Below are 26,818 nucleotides of genomic sequence, written 5' to 3' on the forward strand. Positions count from 1 at the left end.
AAAGTCAATTATAATTTAATTTGGACTAAATGATCATTATTAATGCATCTACTAGTAGAAGGGAAAATAAACATTGATTTGCTTTATTTAGTACTTTAAGTATGGTCCTTTCATTTATTTAGCTACCATTTCAGTATCTAATTTATTTATTTATTTATTTTATTTTATTTTTATTATCAACAGTAGTCTTTCCAATAGGGTCTTTTGTTTATATATTTTTACTATTAGGTTTAGTATTTTGGAAATGGATATTTATTATATTTGTTTTTTTATTAGCAGTAGGATTTTGTATTCCTCAGTGTGTTTTTTTTTTTTCAAGTTTACATCATATTAACTACTTTGTATATATTGTTATATAGTTTGAACCAGATATTTCTTTCTAAATCCTCTTCTTTTCACCTTTCTGACGTTGATTTCTATAACTTCAATTTTTAAAAAATATATAATTTTTTATCTGTTTGAAACATGAAAGTTAATTAACTATTGGCAACCAAGCAACATGATTTACTGTGTGATGCAACTACGTGTTGACAACTAAATACAGATAAGCAGAAGTAAAAGCTAACAGTGGCAGAGAGATATAAATATTTCTTATATTAAATGGTAAATTAAGGGATTAAACTGGAGGTGTGAAAACTTCTGTTGCTGTTATGAAGTCAGGAGAAAAACTGTTACTTGCTCAAAAGATTTGTTGCTGCAGGTAAAATATAAGTTATTAAAACAAAGTACTTTTTTTTTTTTACAGCTCTGAGGTTTAAAATATAAACAACTTGATCTTTAAAAGTTCCATAAATCATTTAAACCTGATTCCATTATGTTTTTATTTATTAAATAAATGCAAAAACAAAGTAGAAAACATCTTTCTTCTCTAAAGCATCTATTTACATTCATCTCTTTTGAAGAGACCAAAACAGGTTTCACCTGGTCGTTATGTTTATTATGCTGCGTCTGGAGCACACCTGCTTCTTTTGTCTCATTTATCTCTTTTTTTTCTGGGACTTTTTTCTTTGTTATTATCCTGGATGAAGGCCGAGACCCCACCCTGATCTGATGGGGGTGGGGTTGACAGCTGGGACCCCAGGCAGAAAGAAAGGACACACCCTTCACTGAAACCACTGAAGCATTAATGACAAGGTGTGCAGACAAGAGAGAGAAAAGAGAAACAGCCTTTAATAAAAAATAAATCAGGAAACAGGAGATGATGGTGAATATCACATCATTCAATGTGATGATAAATCTTTATTTCTAAAGATTTATGTAATTTATATAATGCCTTATTTATTTTAATTGTGATTATATTCTTTGCTTAGTCCAGTTAATTTCAATAAAACCAAAATAACTCAGTGCTATCCCCTGCTGGTAGCAGTTATTTGCAAAAGTTGTTCATTTTTGCAAAGAATCAAGTGTTAAAATCTTTAACAATAAAACAAACAATTTTCTCATTTTTAAAAATTGTTTAATCTCAAACCCAAAAAACAAAAGATGGTACATTGTTATAAAAACAAAACAAAAACACGAATTCACAAAAACGGAGCACCAAGCAGAGTTTTAATGGAACAATTTGATTTTTTGGATAAAACATTTTGAACCCAGATAACACTTAAAAAAAAGACTGACATCAAGGTAAACCATCACACATCAATCAGAGGCTTCACAGATGTTTTATAACTCATACAACAGAATAATGAGGAGATACAGATTGTTCCTTTAGGTCTCATTTCTTTCACAAAGACACCTTTGAAGAGAAAAAATGCTATTTGGTCAAATGCTGCACAGAACATGTTCCACTTCACACAAAAACACCTTCTGGTTTTAATGACACTGAAATCTGAGCTTCTCTCTGAACTAAAGCACCAAGTTACATGAGAACTTTTTTTTTTTTTTAAATACACACTTGCCATTCAGCTAGAGCAGATTTCTGCCACTGACAATAAAAATGCTCTTGCTAATAACAAAAATGAAGCACCAATGTAATCCCTAGGAAGAAATTGTAAACTTTATTCTAATTTAACACACAAGCAGAAGAAAGCAGAAGAATGTAGGATGTGTTTGTTTGAGGCTTTAACTGCAAAAGTGAAAACTTGAAGAAACAATGCTTATTAAAAAAAGTTATCCAAACCAACTTCCCCAGCTGTTATCCCCTTATTAAAACATGAAATTAACTTGATTAACCAAAGTTTTTGGCTTAGTTTCACAAACCACACAGAGGCCGGATTATTGCCTGGTATAAATAAATCACTTGAATATAATCCATTCCCAACATAAACAAGACATCAAGAACTCAGAGTAATATCTAAAGCATAACAGGGCTCATCTGCCTCAATTAAAGTCAGAGAACTTGATTTGATAATAAGAAAGAGAGATTTTGCCAAAACTAAAGAGTTTATAAAAAGCCGTTTCACAATTTCCCAAAATACATCTTGATGATGATCAGATGATTGAGATGATGATGTTTAAATGACTGGAAAGCTGAAGTAGATCTTTCTGGATGGTGTGCGTACCAATACATCTGGTGCAAACCTGCATTTCAGTAAGAGAATAGAGGCAAATGTGGAGGTAGTAGTATGATGGTCTGGGGTTGCTTTAGGCTTTCAGGACAAGGACTAATTGCGGTAACTGATGGATCCATGTATTCTGGTCTCTATAAAATATCTGGAAGGTGCATCAATTTGTCACCTTATGCTGAGTGCACTTGGTTTATGTAGGAGCACAATATCCCAACGCACCAACAAATCCACCTCTGAACAGCTAAAAAATAAATAAATAAAGGTTTTGAATTGACTCAGTAAAATTTTTGATTCAAATCTGGCTGATAATGTGACAAATTAAATATTTGTTTGATGGTCTTAAAGATTTTAAGATCCCGACATACTCTGGTGTTCTGTGTGGACTCTGTTACAGACACACCATGGATGGTTGAGACTTCATACATCCACTTCATCTGTACCGATTGCCTAAAGTACTCTTGTGAAAAATTTCTTTATTGCTTATAGTCCTAATGGATACTAGCAAGTTTCATGAGCTAGTTGGGTGCCAAGCCCTGTTTCTTCTCCATCAGGGAAATCTTAACAAACTTTTTAGTGTGGGACAGAGAGTGACAGTCACGCTGCACATCCTCATGACTGTGAGCGTTGACTCTCAACCTAATCAGCTCAGTGTCACATGCAAAAAAGTTCAATGTCAGCTTTGTTTCCCGTCGATCAGATTACTCTGCATAGTCAGATTACACTGACTATGCTGTCATAAAAACTGATATTTTCTCAAACATGTCCAACAGATGTCTGCTTCAAGTATGTGTCGAGTCCGTCTCAAATATTCACGTACCTCCGGGGAGTGAAGTACACCCGATTATGTTGGGGCATTAAGTGTGACAAAAATAACAAAAACAAATGAATCCATAGGGAGACATTACTTTTTACAGCACTCTATACATGTGAGCAGGACCCAATTAAATCACTTTAGGGGACAAAATAGAGCAGATGATTGGGCATTAAGTTCAACTGCAGGATACAGAGGATCACTAAAGGCCACAGTGTAAGTATGAAGATGGATCAAACTATCAGAGGAAACTCTGTAGAAAGACAGAGTACCAGCAGGCCAGTCAAGATACACCCCAAACCGACTGGTGCGCATTCCAAGGGAAGACACGTCTACTCTGTCATTGTGGTGCAAAACATGAAAACCGTCTGAACAAACCAAACACCAAGAATCCTTATTGTGTCCCATTCTGATATCACCTGTTTGGTCTTTCCTTAAGGCCTTCTTACATGCGACCCCAATGCTCAAACATCCAGAGACCTCCACCTCCCAGTAGTGGCGCTTTGTCAGGCTCTGACTGCACAGCACCTGCTGGTGGTGACCTGAGTTTTCTGTGGGATGGAGATCATCCTCCATCCAGGTCACCTTTCTGTTTCCTTCAGACAGAACCAGCTTCTGGTGTTCTGCATCAGGACTGAAAGTGAGTTCACAGGCATCTAGAGAAAAGAATAAATAATTTAAACACAAACTTCTAAAGACAGCCATCATGAGACAAAGAATACATTAATCTACATGTGACGTACATTTTCTAAAGCCAGGCTTCAATCTGTGAGTTCCTCCATAGTCGAGGCTGTAGAGGCAAAAAGTACATCAAATTAAGTTTATTATCACCCAATTTAAGGTTTTAGTTCAGTTTTCCTACAGACAGTTTAATTACTTTAGCTTTCTGAGCTTGTACTGTGGATCATCCCTCAGCTTAGAGAGCTTCTTGCTTCCAGAGTCTCCTGGATGGTTGTAGCTCAGGTCCAGCTCCATCAGATGTGACGGGTTGGACTGAAGAGCTGAGACCAGATGATCACAACCTTTCTCTGTGACCCAACAACCAGAAATCCTAAGAAAAGAGTGGGAAAAGAGGAATATTTTATTTATTTATTTATTTTATTTCCTTTATTTAACCAGGTAAACCCTGTTGAGATCTACAGTAGATCTCATTTTCAAGAGGGACCTGGGCAGAAGTCTGCAATACACAGCAACCTGGTTACAAAATAAAACTAATTAATACAAAAAATAAATAAATTAAAAAATAAACATGAAAATTGAGTGATAGAATGGTCAAATGGACGATGAAGTTGGCAGAACAAGCAGATTGGTGATTCAGTGAGTGTGGCTATCCCTTTGCCATTAGCAGTAGCTTGTGAGTTTTATTATTTCCTCTGGATAATTATCTTAGCTTTGTAACTGACTCTCAACACACATCAGATCTGCTCTGGATTGGAGCTGAGCCCCAGTTTTATCCCAAATATGGTTGACTGAGAAAGTATCGAGTGACCTGGAAGGCCATTGTCATGCAGGGAGCATTGACATTGACTGGCTGACAGTTATGTCCTAACATGATTGCCGTCACGGTACCTTATGGTACCTATATACAGAGGTTAAACATAGATTCAAACAGATTCATCTCTGCTGATGCGAGTTCCACAGTATCACTGTGGCTAATATTGGATCATGGAGTCCAAAATTTGTGTCTGAATTTCTGGTACTATTGTTATAGGAATACGTCAGCAGTGGATGATTCTTCTTTGATGCTCATACTAGATATGGCAAACCCATGCAAATCAAATAATTTTCATAACAATTATTGATTTCCATACAGACCACATTATTTCCAAATCAAACTATAGCTTCTGGGTATCAAATATCTTTTGTCAGTGGGTGATTTTTGATATCAGAGTAGAGGCTGTTCTGTGATATGAATTACCATGTTCATGGTACTTCATGTGTTGTTACCTTAGTATTTCCAGTTTGCAGGAGTTACTCGAGAGTCCTCCACAAAGCCCCTCCACTCCTGAATCTTTCAGGTCATTGTTACTCAAGTCGAGATTCCTCAAAGCTGAGTAGGAAAACTTGAGGGCAATGGCCAGAGAGACCATCCAGTCCTTCGTAACTTTGCAATTTGCAAGCCTAAGGAAAAGTGTAACAAGATAATAAGGATTTATATATCTTTAGTGCACAAATAAAAAATATAAAAAGCCTACAGACACCAATAAAGGAAATGAGAAATTGGCAAGTATGTCAAAATTTGATCCAGTCCTCAAGGGCTACTATCCATCAAATGAATTGCCCATTACCAAGCCTCTGCAGAGCTTAATGACTTAATGCTGATGATATAATTCAGCCTTTTGATGGAGATGTGTTGGATAAAAGATGTATCCAAATGCTGCAAGATAGTAGCTCTTGAAGATTGGATTTGGGTACCCTGGCGTAAACAAAGAAACTGAAAAAGATTGCAAATATCATACTTACACAGCTCTTTTGCTGCTCCTAACAGCTGGTATCAACCTTCTTCTGCCATCATCTGATGTGTTGTAGCTCTTCAGATCCAGTAAATCCAGATAATTCTTGGAGGCCTGCAGCATGTAGGCCAAAGCAGAGCAGTGCAAAGGAGCCAGTTCCATTTTTGAATGATCAGACAGTTTGAGAAATTCCTGAATCTCATCTTTGACTTTGTGATCTCTCATTTCAGTCATGGTCTGGAAGATGGTGATACAGCTGTCTGGAGAGATGGCTTTTCTTCGAAGTGATCTCAGGTGAGTTAAGATTTTCTTGTCTGTGTCATCCCATTCGTCACGGGGAGTCAACAGACCTTGAAGGAATCTCTGATTGGGTTCAACCATCAGGCCAAGCAGGAATCGCAAGAAAAAGTCTAAATAACCATTCTTCTGCTCCAGCACTTTGTTAACTGTCATCTTTAGAAGCTCAAGTAAAGGAATATCTTTGTCTTCCACACAAAGGAACTTCCCAAGTTCGTTGGTTTTCTTGGTTTTCAAGCATTCATAGACGTGCAGAGCAGCAAAGAACTCTTGAAGAGTCAGATGCACAAAGAAGAAGACTTTTTTCTGGGAGGAGACTTCCTCTTCCTGGAGAACAGTGTTACATAAACCAGAGTAGATTATTGCTTCTCCGACATCAATGCCACAATCTTTCAGGTCTTCTTCATAAAAGATGAGTTGGTTTTCTTGAAGCTGGACAAACGCGAGTTTCCCAAGTTTCAGAAGAAATTCTCTGTGAGTCTCCAGGAGCTTCTCTCTATTTCTCTCAGGGTTCATGTCATACTTTCTGCTTCTACGTTTTGTCTGAGCGAAGACAAAATGTGCCATTAACTCTGTAAGAGTCTGGGGGATTTCAGTCTCTTCATTTCTGCTGAAGACTTCCTGGAATAAGACAGCAGAAATCCAACAGAAGACTGGGATCTGGCACATGATGTCCAGGGATTGTGAGGACTGAATATGTGATGTTATCCTTTCAGTGAGACTCGAATCATCACCAAATCTCTTTGTGAAATATTCTAGTTTCTGAGCATCAGTGAACCCCCTTATCTCTGTCACCATGTCGATGTATTCTGCAGGGATCTGACTGGCTGCTGCTGGTCGGGACGTTAACCAGATGTTTGCATCAGGAAGGAGGTTACCCTGGATCAGGTTTACAACAAGCTCACCTACAGAAGCTACATCATCAGGAGAAGTTACTTTGTCTGATTTCTGAAAGTCCAACTGATATCTGTTTTCATCCAGACCATCAAGGATCACTATGATCTTTGTTTTGGCGTAATCCTGGGAATCTTTCAGAGGTCGGAGAGATGGATGAAACTCAGTCAGCAGCTCATGGAGGCTTTTCTCTCCTACACTCAAATTCAACTCTCGAAAAGCAAGACTGAAAACAAAATCAATCTCTTGGTTTGTTTCCTCTTCAGCCCAATCAAGGATAAACTTCTGAGCAGCAAAGGATTTTCCAATTCCTGCAACTCCCTTTGTCAGGATTGTCCTGTTGGGTTTCTCCTGGGCAGGCACCGATTGGAAGAGCTCACTCAGGTTGACTGTAGAGTCATGCAATGGTTGGTTTTTATGAGCATTTTTAAGCTGTCTGTACTCATGTTCCACATTTCGTCCATCATTATCTCCAGTAGTGATGAATAGGGTTGTGTAGATGCTTTTGAGGGAGCTGTGATGATCACCGTTACCTTCAGACGTCATAGTGAATTTATTTTTCATTGCTTTTTTAAGATTCATCTTTGCTTCCAGAATGACACTGTTACCTGAAATCAAATACAACATATTACGTGTCTTACTGGTTGAAACAATTAGAAAATATCAGAAGTACTATTAACTAGTGAATACATGCATTTGTTAAAAGTTTTATTCAGTTTTATGGTTATCTGTGAGCCTCTCTATGACAGGTTAAATTAAATTGCATCAGGTTTGTGTTTTCTTGGATACTCGTTTATTCTGTTTTTTCATAAATACACTGGAAAAAGTGAAGCACAGAGTTGTTCATTCAAGCTAAAAACTAAAACCATTGAATACATTGTAAAATAATTGACTTGGTTGTGAAAGTCTATTTTTTGCATTCTGAGGTGTCAATTTTGATTCAGACTGAATTAATAACATGTCTGAAGGAAAGAAAGCAAATATTTTGGTTCCTCTCAAAACATACTGAAAGAAAATGATGTCATATTTTCAATCTGAGTCACGTGAGAAGAAGTTTGGGAGAAGTGCTTGGAGAGCTTCGTCCGTTTCGGCATCTGGAAGAAAGAATGATTAACGTCCCAGCACGTCATCAAAGAATAAACCTGCAGTAAGTACTAAACTAAGCTGATGTAAACGTGTCTTAACAAGCCTACAATTGTATTAATGCAAAAGACTGAGTTAATGTCACCTGGTTAGCAAGCTGAATGTCCCGCCTAAATGTGGGTATCCCAGTAAACGCTTTCTTTTTTCGCCGGGTTAAATGTGGTGTAATTTCTGAACTTACACGTATTTCACGAGAAATATAACTATGTGTACATTGTTCGGTTGTAGCTGGAATTAATCAAGGTAGGCATAATTCGTTACCAATCAATAGCTTCCACCACGGTTAGCTCGGCTACACCGTGAATTTGACTAGCTCAACACATGTTAAGCCATGTTAGCAATTAGTTAGTCTTGTGTGTTTATACCACTATGATTGTAAAGTCCCAGTTTGTTAATGGTAGCGAGGCCCGTTGAAAATTAATGGTGTTTTGTGCATGCATTATACTGCACTCCCCGCAGCTGCTGAAGATCTTCAGAAAGAAAGGAGGGACCACTAAAGCAAGAACTGCCACGATCCTTGAGTTTCTTGACCAGGTATGATGTGCAATATATAATTAGCCACTAACAACAGCCCTCAATCCTTCTACATGAAGAGGATGTGCAGATGATGTGCAATTGATGTACATGGCATTGTTATTGTGTGCCAAGTTGTTTTGCACCATATTCACTATCAACCATTTAAAAAAGAAAAACATGTGCCACCTATGAGTACATTAATGTGTAGTAGCGCATAGAAAATAATTTGTGCACTTGTCACTGCACCAAAGATACTTTGAGACTATAGGAACCCAAACAGGAGCCATCCAGTCTGTCTTCATATTTAAAGAGGGACTACCAGTGGCCTCTGGCAGATGTACTAGAATGGCTTTACATTTTCACTGCTTTCAATTAGTCTGCCATGGATTCAATATTGACCAGGCGCACACTGTAAAAGCACTGTTTATGGTAGAGCTGGGAATGAAGTTGCTAGACTAGTCTACACATCGCATAATAACCATTTTGATTGTCCCTAAAGGGTGCTGATGCAGATTTCAGAAGGGAGTGTATCCTCAAAGCTCTCATCATCTACCTGGGAGAACGTGTTGAGGACCTTATAAAGGAATACATGGTATGTCCAGATATTTTCTGTCACAATGATGATTCAACTTTATTCATCACGGGAGACCACCTATGCCGTTATACAGTATATAGTGATTAATGAGGTGTGCCAGACTGCAGTTGTTCAGTTGCATATTTCGTATATTTTGCCTCAGGTCTCCCAGAAAGATCAAGCCGAGCAGGAGCTGGAGAGGACCATCATGGCAGTCTTCGTCTTCAGAGAGAATTCAAGCCTTCTACAGCAGCCCCAAGACGTTAGGATTGTCATTGATGGTGTGGAAGTCCTCAATGAGTTGCCTTCTCTTGCAGCCGGAGTGGCAATGCTCTTTGGACTTTGCTATGCTCTTAACATGGAGTATCCACAGGGTTTCAGGTTCACCTTTGAGGCCCTTCAGAAGATCCTGATGGAGCTTGGTTCCAACAAGATGACTTCCAAGATTCGCAAACTCAGTGGTGAACTGAAAACTGCACAGTAGTGTATATTTGTGTGTGCTTAATGTGTGCATGTAGTTGCCACTGGCTTCTATTTCAGAGGTAGACCACCTCAGCAGCACTTTGTTATACAGGCTCACGGGGTCACTTTCATGGAGTGCTTTTGTTGGAATTTTAGTTCTTTGATGATGTTTAGAGATGCAACATTCCTTCAAGTTCAGACGTGTTTGAACAGTACAACAGTGGATGCTTTCCGTCCATTTAATTTAGCTTGGTAAGCCATATTGTCTTTATTTCATTGCTCTGATATAGAGCAACAATGACATGTTTATATTTGTTTGTCTGAACATGCAACTTTTTTTTTGTCCTTTTTTACTTGTGAGGAATAAATGACTTTGAAAAAAAACTGTTGCTGGAGTGTGTTAAGTGTGATGTGAATGATGCAAATTGTTTTTGAAACCAAGTTTATGAAATATAAAAAAAGACTTTCATAGTGCCAATGAATTAACTGTTGTTAATGCCTGAATATTAGTTTGGTGCAATGTATATATATTTGATTGGTTCAATTTCAATATTTTAGTTTGGTTCCAAAACTGAAATGTAAATAATTAAACTTGGATAAAGGTGAAGAATTAATATTGGGTCAAGTAAAGTAATATGGTTTGAGTCAAAATTAAATAGTCATGTTGTACCAAACCACTTTATTTAGATTCTGTGAAGTCAAATATTTTAGATGCAACAAATGGACATCAGTTTTTTTCATTTAAGCCAGGCCACACTTTTTACAGTGTAGATAGCAGTTTTACACATAACAATCTAAAGTCACATCAATAAGAATTATCATAAGAAGCCTGAAAAACACTAAATGCTCAAAGAGTAAATTAATTCATGTTTCAGTTGTTATTTGCTCTTTTTTTAAATGGTAAATAGTTTCCAACAGCCTGAGGTTCATCATTGATGAGATGTTGTGGAAAATGTGTGACAAAGGACAAATGTGTCAGTTTTCTTGTCTTTGAGTGAGAGCATGAAGCCAAAAAAAACTTGATCTTCTGCCAGCAAACTGAGAGAAAAACCAGGTGGCTTAACTGTATTCTGAGTTTACAGTTGGAGGGTAAATAAGCCATTGGCTGCAAACCAAAAACCAGCCCTAAGTACACTTTTTAACTTGATTCTTTTCCCTTAATAAAAGATTATTGTCACTAATATGATCATTTATATATATAAAAATCTATAATCTTTGAGGTTCCAAAAACCTCAAAGAAACCTCAAATTTATTGAATATTAAATAACCTTTGGCAACATCTCAACCTTGAATTGAACAGACAGACCAAAAGTGCTACAGCTGATGCCCTTCAGGTGGTGCAGAGGGTAACATTGCCAGGACCCAGAATCCTATCAGATACCGGGACAAACCAAAGACCATCTATCCAACTCTCTTCTGCCTTTCATTACATGTTCTTTCCACTGCAGCCTCATCGGTTTTGTGTGTGAAGGTGTTTTCTGCAGCCGGAGAAGTTGTATCAAACATATTCAATTTTAAAACATTGGAAAAATGTAGATTGTTTTAGAAAAAATTGTTAAAAAAATTTTAAAAAACGGAAAGAAAGAAAATCCCAGTCCTTTACAACATGTCACATCACTTAGATTTTCACGTTATCTAAGACATTTTACATTTAAATGAAGACATTACATATATTAAATAATACTATATAAAATAAGTATTTTTAAGCTCCAACGGGGGTCAGTGTGCACAGGGTTTATACAGGAATCCCAGAGTTTAATTTACTACTTTTTACTACCTTTAGTTACGTCTTACTACCTTTTACCACCCTGTGGAAACCCTGGTGCTGTGCCACAGTATCAGTGCAGTTTGGCAAAGTGTCAAAACACTTCATGATGCCTCATTAACACATCACTACTTCATAATAAACTGAACTTGATGTATTGTTTGATAAGTAGGATCAACTAGAATGCAAACATGACTAAAATAAATCTACTTGTGTTGTACATTGGTGCATGACTGAATTGAATTTAATAGCCTTTTGAACTGACCTCCGTCTTTGAGTGTGTTTTTCATAAATGTGTCTCCACACTTTTTGCAGGGCGAGTCTGTCGGTAAGTCAGTCAGGCTCAAACTCAAACACTTCTTACATGATGGATGTCCACAAATAAAATAAAGCAAATCCTCCACAACCTTTTGACATACTGAGCAGCTGGTCAGCTCCTTGCTGAATTTCTGACTGCAAATAAGAACAAATAAACAGTTTCTTTAAAGGGAAAATAGCAATTGCACATTAATATGAAGAGAAAATATCCACAGCTTTGAACTAGAAATATTAATCTCATTGTAACCTGTCACAAGGAATTTATAAACAGACTAGGATCACTGAGGAAGGACTGAACTGAAGTGAATTAGAAACCAGGTTGACATCATCAAAAAAAGAAACACAATAATACTGGAACTAGAAACCAAGATTATAACACAAACAGTTTTATAATTTGTTTGCTGTATTGACAAATATTCTGAGCACATTTAGGATATTCTTAATTAGTAACATAAATTCCTCATACCATTTTGATCTGGCTTTTCTAAAGTTGATTGGCGGACCCTTTGACCTCTGACTTCTAACAGAGACGCCGCTGGGGCCTGCTGGCTCCGCTCCATTCTTCTGGGAACTAAAAGAAGGAAGTGTTTTCTCAAGATTTCCATTTTCTTTATAGTTTTATCATAATTCATGTCGAGACGTATGAGGCATCAAATTATGCAAAAACTATTTGACTACATTTGCAAGGCAGATTAGATCTACGAAAAGGAGATAGTACACTGCAAAAACACATTTTACCAAGTAATTTTGGTCTAGTTTCTAAATCATATATATCAGTACAAATAAAATAAGTGAAAACTAACTGATAAGTAACTTTCCAGCAAGATAGATGACCTTGTTTTATGCCAATAATTCCTTAATGATGGTGAAAAAGTTCTAGTTCCTTTAGCAGATTATTTCACTTACTACATTTTTTTTTTGAATGTTATAAGTGAAATAATTTGTCAATAGGACTAGTACATTTTCATCAATATTGAGGAGTTATTGACTTAAAACAAGCCTCATCTATTTTTCACAACTATAATTACCAAACTGTTTGCTCTTCAGGTGATCTGGTCTTTGTTGCACATTTCCTTCTCTTCCTCCGGTCAGACATTTCTTATTGCTGCAGAAGAACAGAAATACTTTTATATTTATTTAACAACTGAGTTTAAGTGCAGGTTCAAGAGGAGAATGAGATTTTTACAGGCTTTGGTTTCTGGTTCAGGAACATTTTACATCTGCTTACTTTTTTGTTTGTGAAAGTGTGATGAAGGTTAAATAAAACATGATTTAATTTTAACAATATTTACTACAGATTATACATATTCTTCTGTTTTTCTAGTTGTTTGTATGTGAAGTGCACAGAGAAGTCTGTACCACCACTTTAAATTTATTGCAACACTTGGTATAAGTTGAAATAACCGTTAAGACATCTGCTTCCTCTGTGAAACACTTCCTCTTATGTGGTAATCTTGATCTAAAATTACATTTCAATGTTTCGAATTATTTCACAACTCTGCCACCAAAACGAAACAAAATATATCTTTAAAGCTGAAAAACAACATGAAAAACAAGAAACAAGAAACAATATATATATATATATATATATATATATATATATATATATATATATATATATATATATATATATATATTGTTACGACTGGCTCAAGGTCATAACAATAACGGGAGACCATGCAGGGATTAAAGTGCATAAAAAGGAATATTTATGAACACAAACAACAATGGATTGAGGATACCAGTATCAGTGGTGTAATGCAAATGTTTGGATGTGGTGTATGAGTGCATATGGAGTTGTTGAAGTGCAAAAACAAATACAAATTCAAATGTGCAAAAGGAGGGGAGCTGAGGCCTGGCAACAAAACACCACAAGCATCAAGGCAGAGTGGACGCCGATGGCGACCCAGAAGGTGGAGACAGCCAGGTTTAGATGCTCTGTGCTCCAAATGAATAAAATCAGCAGCACCTGTAAAGGGGAGGAGCACAAAGACAGACAACAAGACACCTGCAACCCAGCCCATAAGGCCCAGGGCCGTAATATATATATATATATCTTGTTTTTTGTTTAAAATAGTTACAAAAAGCTGAATAAGAATAAAAGAGTGCAGATTGTGGTGGGAAATGAGTGAGATTATATAAACAGTAATTAAGAGAATACAGTTGATTATAGTTTTCATAACAGGATTAAGGAAAAGCTGAGCACAGTGTTTAAGAGATTTCCAGTATTAAGGTAAATATTGTTTCTGATATAGTTGTTGTTTTAACAAGAATAAGAGAAGCTGGAATATTGTTCATCTTTAAAGTGAGGATAATTTGATTGTAGTTGGTTTTCAGTACAGGAAGCTTGTCTGAGTATTGAGAGGAAAAAACAAATGTAATCCATTTAACCCATCCACATGGCAAACAACCTGCATTTAATCACACTTTAGTTCATGTCTGCACCAAACACATCGACGCTTCCATCAAAATGTATATTTTTTAAATTAAATATGTTGTTTAATCCAGAGGCATAAAGTCACAATAACCAATACCTTTTATTTCCTTCCTGTCTAATAGATGGAGAAAGTTTTTCATACTAATACTTATAAATATTTCAGAAAGAAGAATACGTTTAAGCATTGTTTCATTATGTACATACTGACAGAGTAATAATTTTCTTTATAAGAACATCTTGTCTTCTTAGCAGCTACTGAAGTCTGTGCAGAATAGATCAGCTTGATCATTTATTCTGGCAAAAAATGTTTTCATATCTTCAAGAGGAAGTTTTAATAAACTGATTATTGATGCCCATTTTAATTACTTCCTTGGAATTAGCAAAAAACTCAGTCATGAAAAAAACCAAATAGTAGAAAGTTTACAAAGAAAGAAAAATAGATGTTTCAGAGAACAAAATGAAACTTACTGGGATTTTAAAATGATTGTTTTGGTTGTTCCTTCTTCTGTCCTTTAAATTTAAAAAATTGACAGCCTTAAATTTGTCCGTCCTGGAAGATGTGATAAAAAGGTTTAACTCCCTTTGTCCTTAAAACGTCTGAAAACAGCAGCTGGCGCCGTCTGACAGTTGGTCTTCTGTGGAAGGCGTGGTGTGAGATAAACACAGACTGTACTCTTGTTTCTGTTCATAACAAAAGATCAGGGAGGGTTTAGGAGTTAATTGAAGCTTTAACGGTTTCAAATTCAGAAACATCTGCTGTTTGCCTTTATTGTTTACAGTCTAGCAGGTGTGTTGAAACAGACCGTCCCCCAGGTGATACGTTTTACCTTTAGCCCAGTATTAAAATAAAAGAAACTTCATTATTCTAATTTGTGTTAAACATGACAATCTCACTCACTCAAAGACAAATTGGTCAAAATGCAAAATTTAAGCAAATACTGAACAAATAAAAATACAAAAAGACAAGAAAGTTGGTATGTGGCGTTTGAATGTTCTGTATTTACAGGTTAGATTAAAAAGCTCTTTCTGGTCGGTGCCTCGTCTCTCAGGTGTTTGTAAGTCTCACCCTTGGTGGAAATCCTATCCTCCCTGTTAGCCTCCATAATGTCTAAGCTACTGAGCAGCATGTTGCCACGGTAATAGAGAAAACATAAATATCTCAGTGTTGAAAAGACTTTTATTATGTTATTATCAATAAAAGTTGTTAATGAATAACATTTCAGTTGCAATACTTTTAAAAAAAATCAGTCTCAGAATTATTAACCTGCTTTATTTAATGTTTTGCATATAAAACTCCCTGAGGACACAGGAGTTTTTTTTCTTGCTTTCCTTCACATGAACTATGCAAACACACCCTGGACTATTATTGCATACAGTGATAATTCAGTGACAGGGGTATTATCTGTATTTGAAGATCCTCAGTTAAAATGCATTTATTATTTTTTTGGTGCAAACCAAGGGTTAAAATTGATCAATTAATATTTGTTTAATATCTTTTGGTCAAAAAATAAACAGCAGGATATGGGACTGCTCATAAAAATGGATCTTTGTTAATTACCCTGTAAAAATAGTACAAAATCGTCTCAGCAGTTTGTATGAAACTCTTCTTTCTTTCTTTCTTTCTTTCTTTCTTACATAAAGTTTATATTTTAGATCATTGGTGGAAAATCCTGGTTCTGTTTTGCTTTTGCATATTAATTTGTGATGCTTTTGTATCCTAAAGGAAAATATGTAAAACTTCATATATTTCATAAATGAGATATTAGCATACATTACAAAGAACAACTTTAAATTTCAGCAGAAAAGCCTTCAGGGTGCAAAACGAACACTAAATACATTATTACTGAAAGGGAAAGCAATACAAAAAGAAAACGTCCTCCGTGTCCCTCAGGGGGAGCCGTACATAACCAACCAATCCAAAATTATTTACAGATTTCAAAACATCACAGAAAACATTCTGAAATTGTAGCAAGATTTTAACATACAGAAAACATATTTTTAAGCCAATACAGTAGCAGTAGTACAGTAGTAGCTAACATTTTATTACATAGTCATAGTACACAGACACCGTGATCCAGAGAAAGACGAAATTTTATTTTCATATTTTATTGCTTTTATTTGGTTATTAACTTTTTTTTGTTGTTGTTATAAGGTCTAGTGTAAAGGTTAATTATGTAAGAAGCAGCTGATAATAGCTCAACTACATTTAGTGACTGTAGATTTATGAAGTATAAAGAATAGCATAAAGACAAATTAATACAAGTTAACTTCTTGTATAAAATTGCAAGAATATACAGTGAGATCAACATGTCTCACTGACATCAAACTGTCACGATTTGGTGGTGAGGCAGACGCTGTAGACCCAGGTAAGATGAATAGTAGATTTTAATAATGAAACACACAGTGTTTCATTATTAAAATCTACTATATTAAGCACGGCCGAGCAGAAGCCAGGGCTCGACGCCGGTAGCAACTGTAAACACGACTGCAACACAAAGGACTGAACGCACAATGGACGAGGACGCAGAGACACAGGTGGCACTAAATACACACGGGGTAATTAGGGAACGAGAAACACCTGGGAGTAATCGAGGGGAGAACAGGACAACACGGAGACACAGAGAACTCTAAATAAACACACAGAAAACACAGAACATGACACAAACTAATTTTATGTTAGATTCATCATCTACCAGAACAATTAAAATATTTACAAAACACTCACAGAGAAAACAAAGTTCTGTTTTACTGATGTTTACCTGATTGGTTCTAAAAAACAATCATAATACTATTTTACATTTAATCAAAGAGCACAAACTAAACCTCAGACAGGATGAGAGTCAAAAAATGTTTGACAAAACATTTTACAAGAAAATCTTCCATTTAGTCATTTTAATCAATAAAAGAACCATCCTGGTTCAAACACCTGATAACTAAACTTCATTTTAATTATCAACTATGTTCTGCATTACATAGGCCAGTCGCAAAAAGCAATAAATGAATTAATCACACGATAAAATGAGCTCAGTAATTTCTGTTTGCATGATTTACCATTTGTCTCTTTTCTCTTTCTACCAAAAACTGGATGACAAAAGTCCACGCTGTTTGATGCACCTTATTCTATCTGACAAAACAAGGCAGAAGAGTGAGGAAAAAGTTGAACAGCAGGATAGAGAGGTTCGCTGAATGTATCTTTGTAGGTGTGGAGACGGGTGAGGTTGTCATGAGAAACTTTGTAGAAAGAGATGCTGCCAGCTTCCCAATCCAGATACACTCCAATACGAGAGCAGCGCAAAGCGGAGACAAAAACACGGTTACTGTTGTGCTGAACGTAGCAACCTTCCTCTGAACAAATGTTGCACCAGGATTTATCATTCAGCCCCAACTTGCAGTCCTCTCCATCTCCTTTTCTGCCGATGCTCCTGTACGTTAAGCCGATGGTGCAGGGCTCCACCAGCTCCAGCTCAAAGTAGCAGCGCTCCTGCAGGCCCTGTTCACACAGAACCTGCAGACACTGATCAAACCGTTCTGTGTGGTCAGGATAAGGTTGCTCGTTCTCCACCCAGGTCACCTTTCTGTCCCCTTCAGAGAGAAGCAGCTTCTTGTGTGCAGTGTTGGAGTCCAGGGTGACTCTGCAGGCATCTGGAAAAACAAAAACTAGTAGTTCAAATATACAAAAGCTCATACCCCTGACTTATTGAGGAGAAAGACTGGCATGAAGGAGAGTAAAGTACCTTCCTAACACTGTGACAGAAATGTAGCAATTATTGTTCTAATTCCTGAATATTTAAATTGAGACATATTGCTAGATTAATTTTACAGAAATGTAAGTGTGCAAGTCTGTTTTGCTATTTTATGTTTCTTAGTCTAGTTTGGCATTGATGTTATCTTTGTTTGATTACCAGAAATAAAATAACAACCAAAGAGTCAGTTACTTACACTTCTTAAATCCTGGTTTCATCCGATGGGGTCCAGGATGATCAAAACTTTAAAGAGAAACCAGAGTTAGAAACTATTAAAAGCCTTTAAGATTATAATACAATCTAGAGTATTGTAATTACTGTAGTTTCTTGATCTGACGTTGCTCAGAAAAAAGCTTAATTCCTGTTTCTCCTGGATTGTTGTAGCTCAGGTCCAGTTCAACCAGGTGGGACGGGTTGGACTTCAGCGCTGAGACCAGATGTTCACATCCTTTCTCTGTGATCAGGCAACCAGACAACCTGAGAAAATACAGAGGTTGAAGCAACTGTTGGATTAATCTGCATAAAGCCTTAATACCAATATTGTGTAAAATAAATGTAATCAAGATTACATCTTATATTTGTTTCAGATTCAAGTTTTGACATTGAAGAATGAATTACATTATATTCCATTACAGCAGCATAGGGAACATACTGTATGTTTTACATCAATCTTACCTCAATATTTTGAGTTTGCAGCCAGGACTCGACAGTCCATCACACAGCATCTTCACACCTGAATCCTTCAGATCGTTGTTGCTCAGGTCCAGATCTTGCAGTGGTGAAAATGGGAACTTTAGGCCAAAGACCAGATGGTCAATCCACTCTTCAGTCACTTTACAGTCTTTTAACCTACAAGGCGTATAGAGAAGTAAGACTTAATGTTGCTTAAATATATATGGTCATAATCTAAAGCAGGGACAGTGCTACACATGGATCAATTTCTTCGTATATAACAGAACACCGTGTCATGTCATTCCTGTCATCTAAGAGCAGTAAACAGCCAACAGTTCAGATAAATTCACCAAAATTAGACAGAAACTAACAAAATGTTGTGCCTGTTGGAGAATCTCTGTTCTCCCAGGTCTCCACAGTGACCAGACCTTTGTGACCCAATGCTACAGGGTAGGAGTCCGTAATCATGGACTACTGTCCTGCATGTTTTAGATGTGTCTCTATTCTAGCATGCCTATTCAAATGACTGCATAATCTCTTCAGGCCATGAAGTACAGTGAACCGTCGCTATATCCCGGTTCACCTTTCACGTCTCGCTGCTTCACGGATTTGCATCGTGCATTGTGTTCTGCATTCTGATTGGCTAAACAGTCTCTCCGCTTCTTCTCTACCTATGTGTCAACAACATTGCGGTTTAATATGTACACAAACGTAAAACAGTTTGCCAAATTTAACATAATCGATGGTGGCATGTCGGTTTATAAGAATCTTTTTGCCCAGAAGAAAAAAGAGCAACAACAGCTACCGATAACTATGTTCTTCTCTCGAAGAAACACACCTGCACCGCGGGCTTTAGAAGAAAAAAAAAAAAAAAACCCGTTACAGAGCGGAGTCAGGCTGCAGCGGCTCAGTCAGAAGAGCAGTGAAATACATGTGAGTCACTATTTGTGCTACTGTACTTTGTTTTGTTTTTTTTCATAATCATTTTTTATTTTCTCCCGTTCTAATCCAATAACTCAGGTCACGGTGGGGCGGCGCTGATCTCCGCAATTCGGGCACGGGAATCCGCCTTCAGTTTGTATTAAAATTATTATTTTACAGTACAGTAGTTATTTGTAAAAAAAAAAAAAAAGGTTAAACAGTACTTTTAATATGTTAAACAAATGTTTGGGCCTGTAAAAAGGTTTTGTTCTTTGGTTTCAATGTATTATGGAGTATTTCATTGTATAATAATTGTAAATAAAATAAAGGTTACTCCTTCGCGGATTTCGCCTATCGCAGGTTCTTTTTGGAACGTAACGCCGCGATAAACGAGGGTTCACTGTTCTTGAAGCAGCACTTTCGTATGGCAAGATCTTATTAGATCCCTACAATCTTTGTAAGAATACTTTTATCCTTTGAACTAAACTCATTTATATTCAAAACATCTTAAAACAGATTATTTTATTATAAATAGAAAAATGAGACTCACACTGCCTTTTTACTGCTTCTCACTGCTGGAATGAGCCTCCTCCTGCCTTCATCTGTTGTGTTGTAACTCTTTAAATCCAACTCCTCAAGTTCATTCTTGGACACTTGCAACATGTAGGCCAGGGCCGAGCAGTGCAGGGGAATCAGCTCTTTTTTTGGACGGCCATCCATTTTAAGATATTCTTGAATCTCATCTTTGACTTTGTTATCTCTCATCTCAACCATGGCCTGGAAAATGTTGATGCAGCTATCTGGAGACAAGTTCTTTCTTCGGATTGATCTCAGGTAAGTCAAGACTTTCTTGTCTGTATCATCGTTTGGGTCCACAGATGTCAACATTCCCTGAAGGGCTCTTCGGTTGGGTTCAACCATGAGACCAAGGAGGAATCGCAAGAAAAAATCTAAATGACCATTCTTCTTCTGCAGGACTTTTTCAACTGTCTTCTTTGCAAGATCAACTAAAGCATGGTCTTTGTCCTCCAAATCAAGAAAGCTCCCAAGCTGTTTGGTTTGCTTGGTTACAAAACATTCATAGACAAAGAGAGCTGCAAAGAACTCTTGGAGAGTCAGATGCACAAAGAAGTGGATTTTTCTCTGGTAGAAGATTTCTTCTTCTCTAAGAACTGTGTTGCAAAACTCAGTGTAGATAGAAGCTTCTTGAGTGTCGATATTGCTGTCTCTCAGGTCTTCCTCATAAAAGATTAAATTATTTTCCAGAAGCTGGTTAAATGCCAGCTTCCCAAGTTTTAGAAGAAACTCTTTGTGTGTCTGTAGAAGCTTCCCTTTGTGTGGATTCTTTGTTTCATATTTTCTGCTTCTGCGTTTTGTTTGAACAAAAACAAACAGTGCCATCATCTCTGTCAGAGTCTGAGGGATTTCAATGTCTGGCTCTCCACCAAAGACCTCCTGGAATAAAACAGCAGAAATAAAACAGAAGATTGGAATCTGGCACATGATGTCAAGACTTTGTGAAGACTGGATATGTTTAGTTATTCTCCCAGCAAGACTCGGATCATCGCTGAATCTCCTTTTGAAATATTCCTCTTTCTGAGGATCTGTGAATCCTCTTATTTCTGTCACCATGTTGATGTGCTCTGCAGGGATCTGATTGGCTGCTGCTGGACGGGACGTTATCCAGATGTTTGCATCAGGAAGAAGGTTACCTTTGATGAGGTTTACGAGTAGGTTACCTACAGATGTTGCATCCCTTAGAGATGACACTGTCTTCATGTCCGCAAAGTCCAGTGAATGTCTGCTTTCATCCAGACCATCAAGGATCACTATTATCTTCGCTTTGGCATAAGCCAAGGAATCTTTCAGAGGTTTTAGCGCTGGATGAAACTCTACCAGCAACTCATTGAGGCTTTTCTTTCTTGTAACCAGATTCAACTCTCGGAAAGTAAGACAGAAAACAAAATCAACATCTTTGTTTGCTTTCTCTTCAGCCCAGTCGAGGATGAACTTCTGCACAGAAAAAGATTTTCCAATGCCCGCAATTCCCTTAGTTATGACTGTTCTGTTGGGGTTCTCCTGGTCCGTCAAAGGTTTAAAGATATCAGTGAGGTTCACTGAGGAATCCGATGATGGCTGCTTTTGAAGACGGCCTTTTAGGTGTCCAAACTCATGTTCTTCAGAAAGTTCTTTATTCTCACCAATGGTGATGTAGAGAATTGTGTAAATACTTTTCAGTGAAATTTGTTGGTCACCATTACCTTCACCTGTGGCTGAAAATTTATTTTGCATTGCTTTTTGAAGGTTCTTCTTTAGTTTTAAAATGTCTTCGTCTCCTGTGAAAATCAAACACACAGTAGTGAAGTCAAATATCATGTTATTAAATTAAGCTTTAACTCTCCCTATGCTTGAAAAACGTCTTAAGAACAGTACATTTAAGTTGTGATGAACTGTAAGAAGTGATAGAAATAATTTTTTTAAATTACCATCTGTTCTTTTGGGTTTCTTTCCACATTTTGGACAACATGTATCCACTGTTGAAGGAGACTGGTGTGATTCTGAGACAGCACAATCTCTGCAAAACCGGCATCCACAATACATTTGGACTTGGTCTGCTGAATCCTTGTTGCACTTTACACACTGCAGTGGTTGGCTAAAACAGGACAAACAAAACATCAAAATTCCTGTTTTGGAATATGTCAGTCACAATAAGGACTAAAAAATCAATAGATATAGTTTAAGAGACAAGACAATATTATCATGTTGGTGTTGTTTGAGGACACAAATGTAAAAAAGGCAGGGAGAGTATTGTAAAAAATATTTTTTTAATTTAAAAAAGGGGAGTGAAGAAAACTTACAGGTGCAGAAGAAATGAACATAAAGGAAGGAAAACAAAAGGTGAAAAGGAAACTTGATTGACGCTCCAATAAGCAGTGAGGGAAACCGAATATCTTAAAAGCTGCAGGGAAGACAGATGAGAACCAGGAGTGAACAATCAGGCGGATGAGGAGCAGCTGGGAAATGAGTTTACAAAAATGAGACAAACGGAGAAATGTTTTCACAAATCAAAGGTTCTGTAAGGAAGGTTGGGAAGTTTACTCAATGGTTGACTAACAGTAGGGTGATGCTTGTGCCAAAATAGTGAAATTTCTGTGTAGCCAGTATCTGTTTTCACAAAAAAAGAAAAGGTTTAATAGATCACATATTGTATTTAATAAATCACATATCAAAGCACAGCTTTCCAGCAGAGGTTTGCCAGTTTACATACTTTGTTTATGTAAGGATTTAGGTTTCTGTGTTTTCACTTAATTGAGTCTCTGTATTGTCCCGTCCACCCATTGATTGTCCCCAACTGTCCCTCAGGTTCCTCTTGTGTATTTAAACCCAACTCTGTCTGTTGTTCCCTGTCTGATCCTTGTCGTATCTTATCTTTGTCACTCTGCTCCATTCATGTATTCTATCCAGTTGCTACCCCTACCTGAGCTCCTAGCTGTCTGCTCACCTGTGCTGCCTGGACTTTTGTACTCCTTGTTTATCATCATCATTAAATCATAATTTTTCACACCACAGCCTGGGTCAATCCTCACCACCTCAAACCGCAAATAATGACAGTTTAGAAATCTTGTGTAAACTTTTTCAGAACAATGTTAAATGGTATAATTTACCTTGGAGGCGTTTCAAGAGCAAAAAAAGGCATTTCATCCCTGGACCTATCGCTCTTCATGGACACATTGCTTGGAGTTGAAGGCCTGATTCTTCTCAACTGTGAACTACAAACAAAAAAAGTATTTTCACTAAAACTAATATGTTAATTATGTTCTATGTTCATCATCCCAACAAAGAAATATAAATAAAGTTACAAATATACAAACTCTGTTTTGCATGAATCCACTTACCTCTGATGATTTACAGAAATACTGAAGCAATGTTTACATTATTTGATACAGTTTTATAATTGACAGGTTTCAAGTCAGCAAATAGCTTTAACTGTAATAAAGAAAATACATTTTACAGTGTCCCATAGAAGCAAATCCTTCTAATACGAAAAACAACATATGATGTTTCTAAAGTACATTCAGGTATTTCTTTTTTAAGCATGATAAAAAAAGAAGCAGATTTACCTTGAAGCTGGTTCATCACTAAAAAATGGTGGTTCAATCTTGGATGATTCGCTCTTCACCGACACAGAGCTGGCAACTGAAGATTCAGTTCTTAGCGGTGAACTACAAACAGATTTTTTTAAAATCAAACATTATTTCTATATTGCCACATCTCAACAGGAAAGGTAAATACAGGGACTATTATATCTCCAGTTATATACAAATTTAATTAATATTTTCCAGGATAAGAGGCAAAGACAAAAAATGAAAATACAACTCCAACATTTAAAATCATGACAAACCTCATAAGCCAACAAAAGCAAAAGGGCTAAAAGGATTTGTGTTAACAATTCTACAGTTTTTTAATGGTTGTATCGATTTTAAGAAGATTTTTAAGATTTTATAATCCTAGCTTTTGTTTGTGACTAAATACGTAGCTTTTTTGTTTGTTTTTATTGATCTTCTGATCTTAATATTTGACAGATAAACAGTCCAAAATGAGGCAAAAAGCAACAAACTAAAAGGTTAATAATAGCATTACCAGTGTGGCGACTCATTGAGTGACCGCCGCCTCTTTTTCCTTTCAGCCATTTCTGCTGCAGCAGCTAAAATGAAGAGAAAAATAAAACATCCAAGCAAAATAAATCAGTTGTAGTTTTTATTTAGGTTCAGTGATTTCATTTGTATTCAGAAGTCAAGCTGACGAGATCTAAGTTATAGACATTGATCCTCAAAACATGTAAAAATATAAAAACATAAGATTAGTGTCCGCTGGTGCCCAGACGTTTCATCCCGGGTTTATTTAAATGGCTGTTCTTTACATTTCATTGTTCACTGGTGATACTAACAAAAAGGAAGGATGAACATGTTTAAATATTGACATAACATGCTATGTGATATTTTTTTATTCATGTTAAAAGTTTTTGCTGTTATTTAAGAGGAACTACAAGCTTATAATTAGCTAGTCAGCAGCTTGAAAATTCACATTTTCTTATTTTAAAAATAAAACTATCTAAGCATCAGCTAAAGCAAAGTAAAAGTAAAAGTAAATCTGCCGGTGGTGCATGTGTAATAAAATGCCATTACCTATTTAAATAATCATTTTTGGTGTTAAATCTACTGTATTATTTTCTGAAAATATCAGAGTGAGTTTAATGTCAGCAAACTTTAGTGTTAAACTGAGCGCACGACGGAAATTACGTCGCGGAGCTTTTTTGTATTCACCACGCAGCTGAAGAAACAATGCATCTTGTTATTTATGGATTATTGAAACGTGTTATTATACGTATTATTTTTTATATTAACGGCTTGCCATATAACTCATAAGCAGCGCTCAGGCCACGCGTAAACAAAAGAGCTCCGTGTATTAAAGTTCAGTCTCCTCACTGTATTTAATCAGATAAGTGAACAAAGTGTTAAAATAACATTATTCCAGGAAATAACCTAACAGATGTTTAAATGTTAAAAATCCATGATCCATTTTAAAATGTATTTAAAATGGATCATTAAAACCTAATGATGCTGGAGCAACATTTCTAAATACTGTAAAGTTGCTCCAGTTTCCGCTCATTTTTCACCAGGTTTTTGATTATGAATACGTAAAAAATCAAAACAAAACAAAAAGTAAAATAATAAATAAATAAATAAATAATTTTTAAAAAAAACATATTGAGACGCGCGTTTGAAAATCAATATGGCTGCTGAACGAAAATACAACTTCAAAACAGTTTCGGGTTTGATTCTGTTCAGTACCAGCAGAAGTCTTTGTGTAAAGTCCAGTTTTAGTATCTGCGCAGTTAAAACAAAATGTCTGCTGCAGAGCAGACAACATGTGAGAACATATGCGAGTCCGACATGAGCAACAAGAACAAAACATGCAGAAACTCACATTCAGGTTCCTCAGGTTACCTTTCATCCACCTTTGGACTGTGATTGTCCTCGGAACCCGTCCAAACAGCTCGGCTTTATTGCGACGTTTCGGAAAGTACCTGCAATATTGTCCGCGTCTGTTCTAATCTTTTACTTCCGGTTTCGTCAGAACAGAACTGAATCCCATTGAAGTCATAACAACATATTACTAATACAGACGATGTGAATTTTTATGTTCCCTGATGTAAATATGCAGAAACGGATTCATGGTTCGTCCAAAATGACAGTTTGTAGACATGAAGGCAAAAGTTAATGGAGTTAATCAGGAAGTGAATTTGTGTATCTGCAGATTTTCTGCTAAGCTTTTGTAATAAAAGGTATTAATAATAGACAGATTATGTGCTGCAGGGCTTATTCTGCGCTAAGCAGGGGATTTTTCTGTTTTCTGTCACTTTCTATTTGATTACAGAAAAAGTAATTTCCTCTAAAGTTCACAGAGCATGACGGTTAAAACTAAAAACTGCAGGAAAAAATTGTTTGATTTTTAGATGAAGGTTCTGTTCATAAAAGAATAATCACGAATAAGTAAATATTTGCAAGATAATAACAGGACTTTTCATGAAAACAACTGTTTTTCTTTCATAATATGATCATCTGCAGGCAGATTAAAGTCTTGCTATTTTTTTTTTTACTAGGAAGATTTGTTTTATTCCATTTCTCACATTGGCAATTTAATTTTATGCTTGTTTTATGTATTGTTTTACATAATTTTAAAACAGTTATTTCTCCACTAGATGCCTGACTGCCATCTAGTGGACAAAAAGTAGAATTTAATTATTAAATCTGCAGGAACAGAAGTTTATTTAACACCTTACATCCATCATCTAAAGTCAGAGTCAGAGGTGAACAGAATAAAAGTACTTCAACATATTTTTACTCAATTAAGAGTAAAAAGTATTTGGTAAAAGTCTACTCAAGTATTGAGTAACTGATCAAATTATCAATCATTTAATATTTAAAAATTATATAATCAGATGTACCAAAATATAAAGTTACATGTAAATGTTAGTATTTTAAGGACAAAAATGACAATAGTTCATATAACTAACAAAAAAAATAACAAAATCAGGCCAAAGAAAATTTTTACAAATCAGTTTCTTTCAATAAAAAAAAGTTTTGAAACTTTAATAAAAGCTGCAGGTGTTTCTGTGTCTGGTGAGTTTTTGATTAAAACATGTTTTTTCATTCAGTGGGTAGAAAATCCAGAAATTTAGTAGAAATACTTCTTAATAAAATTACTCAAGTAAAAAGCACAGTGTAGTAAAAATACATTTTT

The 26,818-nt window shown here is 36.2% G+C and overlaps 2 protein-coding genes and 1 long non-coding RNA gene across 5 annotated transcripts; 1 reads left to right on the plus strand and 2 right to left on the minus strand.

Annotated features, from left to right (window-relative positions):
* Positions 1-1,531: 1,531 nt before the first annotated feature.
* LOC116733319 (protein NLRC3-like) lies at positions 1,532-14,912 on the minus strand. 2 transcript variants are annotated; one of them, XM_032584126.1, is made up of 9 exons: positions 14,646-14,912; positions 12,769-12,845; positions 12,207-12,311; positions 11,688-11,875; positions 5,782-7,570; positions 5,266-5,439; positions 4,196-4,369; positions 4,062-4,108; positions 1,532-3,974 (listed from the first exon to the last, which is right to left on the minus strand). In XM_032584126.1, the coding sequence occupies exons 2-9, from the start codon at positions 12,834-12,836 to the stop codon at positions 3,454-3,456; spliced, it is 3,066 nt and encodes a 1,021-aa protein (XP_032440017.1). In that variant the 5' UTR covers positions 12,837-12,845; positions 14,646-14,912; the 3' UTR covers positions 1,532-3,453. The 2 variants fall into 2 exon arrangements, with proteins under 2 accessions (XP_032440017.1, XP_032440018.1); XM_032584127.1 differs by lacking the exon at positions 11,688-11,875 and having other exon boundaries at positions 14,646-14,911.
* LOC116733351 (uncharacterized) lies at positions 7,958-9,657 on the plus strand. Its single transcript, XR_004341999.1, has 4 exons — positions 7,958-8,109; positions 8,565-8,639; positions 9,121-9,213; positions 9,359-9,657. It is a non-coding gene; the product is annotated as an uncharacterized LOC116733351 (long non-coding RNA).
* A 424-nt stretch (positions 14,913-15,336) lies between the features above and the next one.
* Positions 15,337-25,664, minus strand: LOC116733317 (protein NLRC3-like). Of its 2 annotated transcripts, XM_032584123.1 has the most exons (10): positions 25,502-25,659; positions 24,155-24,218; positions 23,635-23,736; positions 23,179-23,283; positions 22,000-22,166; positions 20,064-21,849; positions 18,596-18,769; positions 18,239-18,397; positions 18,117-18,163; positions 15,337-17,819 (listed from the first exon to the last, which is right to left on the minus strand). In XM_032584123.1, the coding sequence occupies exons 2-10, from the start codon at positions 24,202-24,204 to the stop codon at positions 17,293-17,295; spliced, it is 3,117 nt and encodes a 1,038-aa protein (XP_032440014.1). In that variant the 5' UTR covers positions 24,205-24,218; positions 25,502-25,659; the 3' UTR covers positions 15,337-17,292. The 2 variants fall into 2 exon arrangements, with proteins under 2 accessions (XP_032440014.1, XP_032440015.1); XM_032584124.1 differs by lacking the exon at positions 23,635-23,736 and having other exon boundaries at positions 25,502-25,664.
* Between the last annotated feature and the right edge of the window lie 1,154 nt (positions 25,665-26,818).

The sequence above is a fragment of the Xiphophorus hellerii genome, chromosome 14, assembly GCF_003331165.1.
Source record: "Xiphophorus hellerii strain 12219 chromosome 14, Xiphophorus_hellerii-4.1, whole genome shotgun sequence".
Classification (NCBI taxonomy): Eukaryota; Metazoa; Chordata; class Actinopteri; order Cyprinodontiformes; family Poeciliidae; genus Xiphophorus; species Xiphophorus hellerii.

What these genes read in the sequence shown, in the direction of transcription:
- LOC116733319 (XM_032584126.1), bottom strand. Translation starts at nt 12,836, where the DNA reads ATGTCTGACCGGAGGAAGAGAAGGAAATGTGCAACAAAGACCAGATCA. An exon ending in AAACACACTCAAAGACGGAG is followed by an intron (nt 7,571 to 11,687) that starts GTCAGTTCAAAA and finishes ATTTGATTTCAG; the next exon opens with GTAACAGTGTCATTCTGGAA. An exon ending in TACAAGCTCAGAAAGCTAAA is followed by an intron (nt 4,109 to 4,195) that starts GTAATTAAACTG and finishes TTGCCTCTACAG; the next exon opens with CCTCGACTATGGAGGAACTC.
- LOC116733317 (XM_032584123.1), bottom strand. Translation starts at nt 24,204, where the DNA reads ATGGCTGAAAGGAAAAAGAGGCGGCGGTCACTCAATGAGTCGCCACAC. An exon ending in GAAACCCAAAAGAACAGATG is followed by an intron (nt 21,850 to 21,999) that starts GTAATTTAAAAA and finishes TGATTTTCACAG; the next exon opens with GAGACGAAGACATTTTAAAA. An exon ending in AGAAGCAGTAAAAAGGCAGT is followed by an intron (nt 18,770 to 20,063) that starts GTGAGTCTCATT and finishes TACGCCTTGTAG; the next exon opens with GTTAAAAGACTGTAAAGTGA.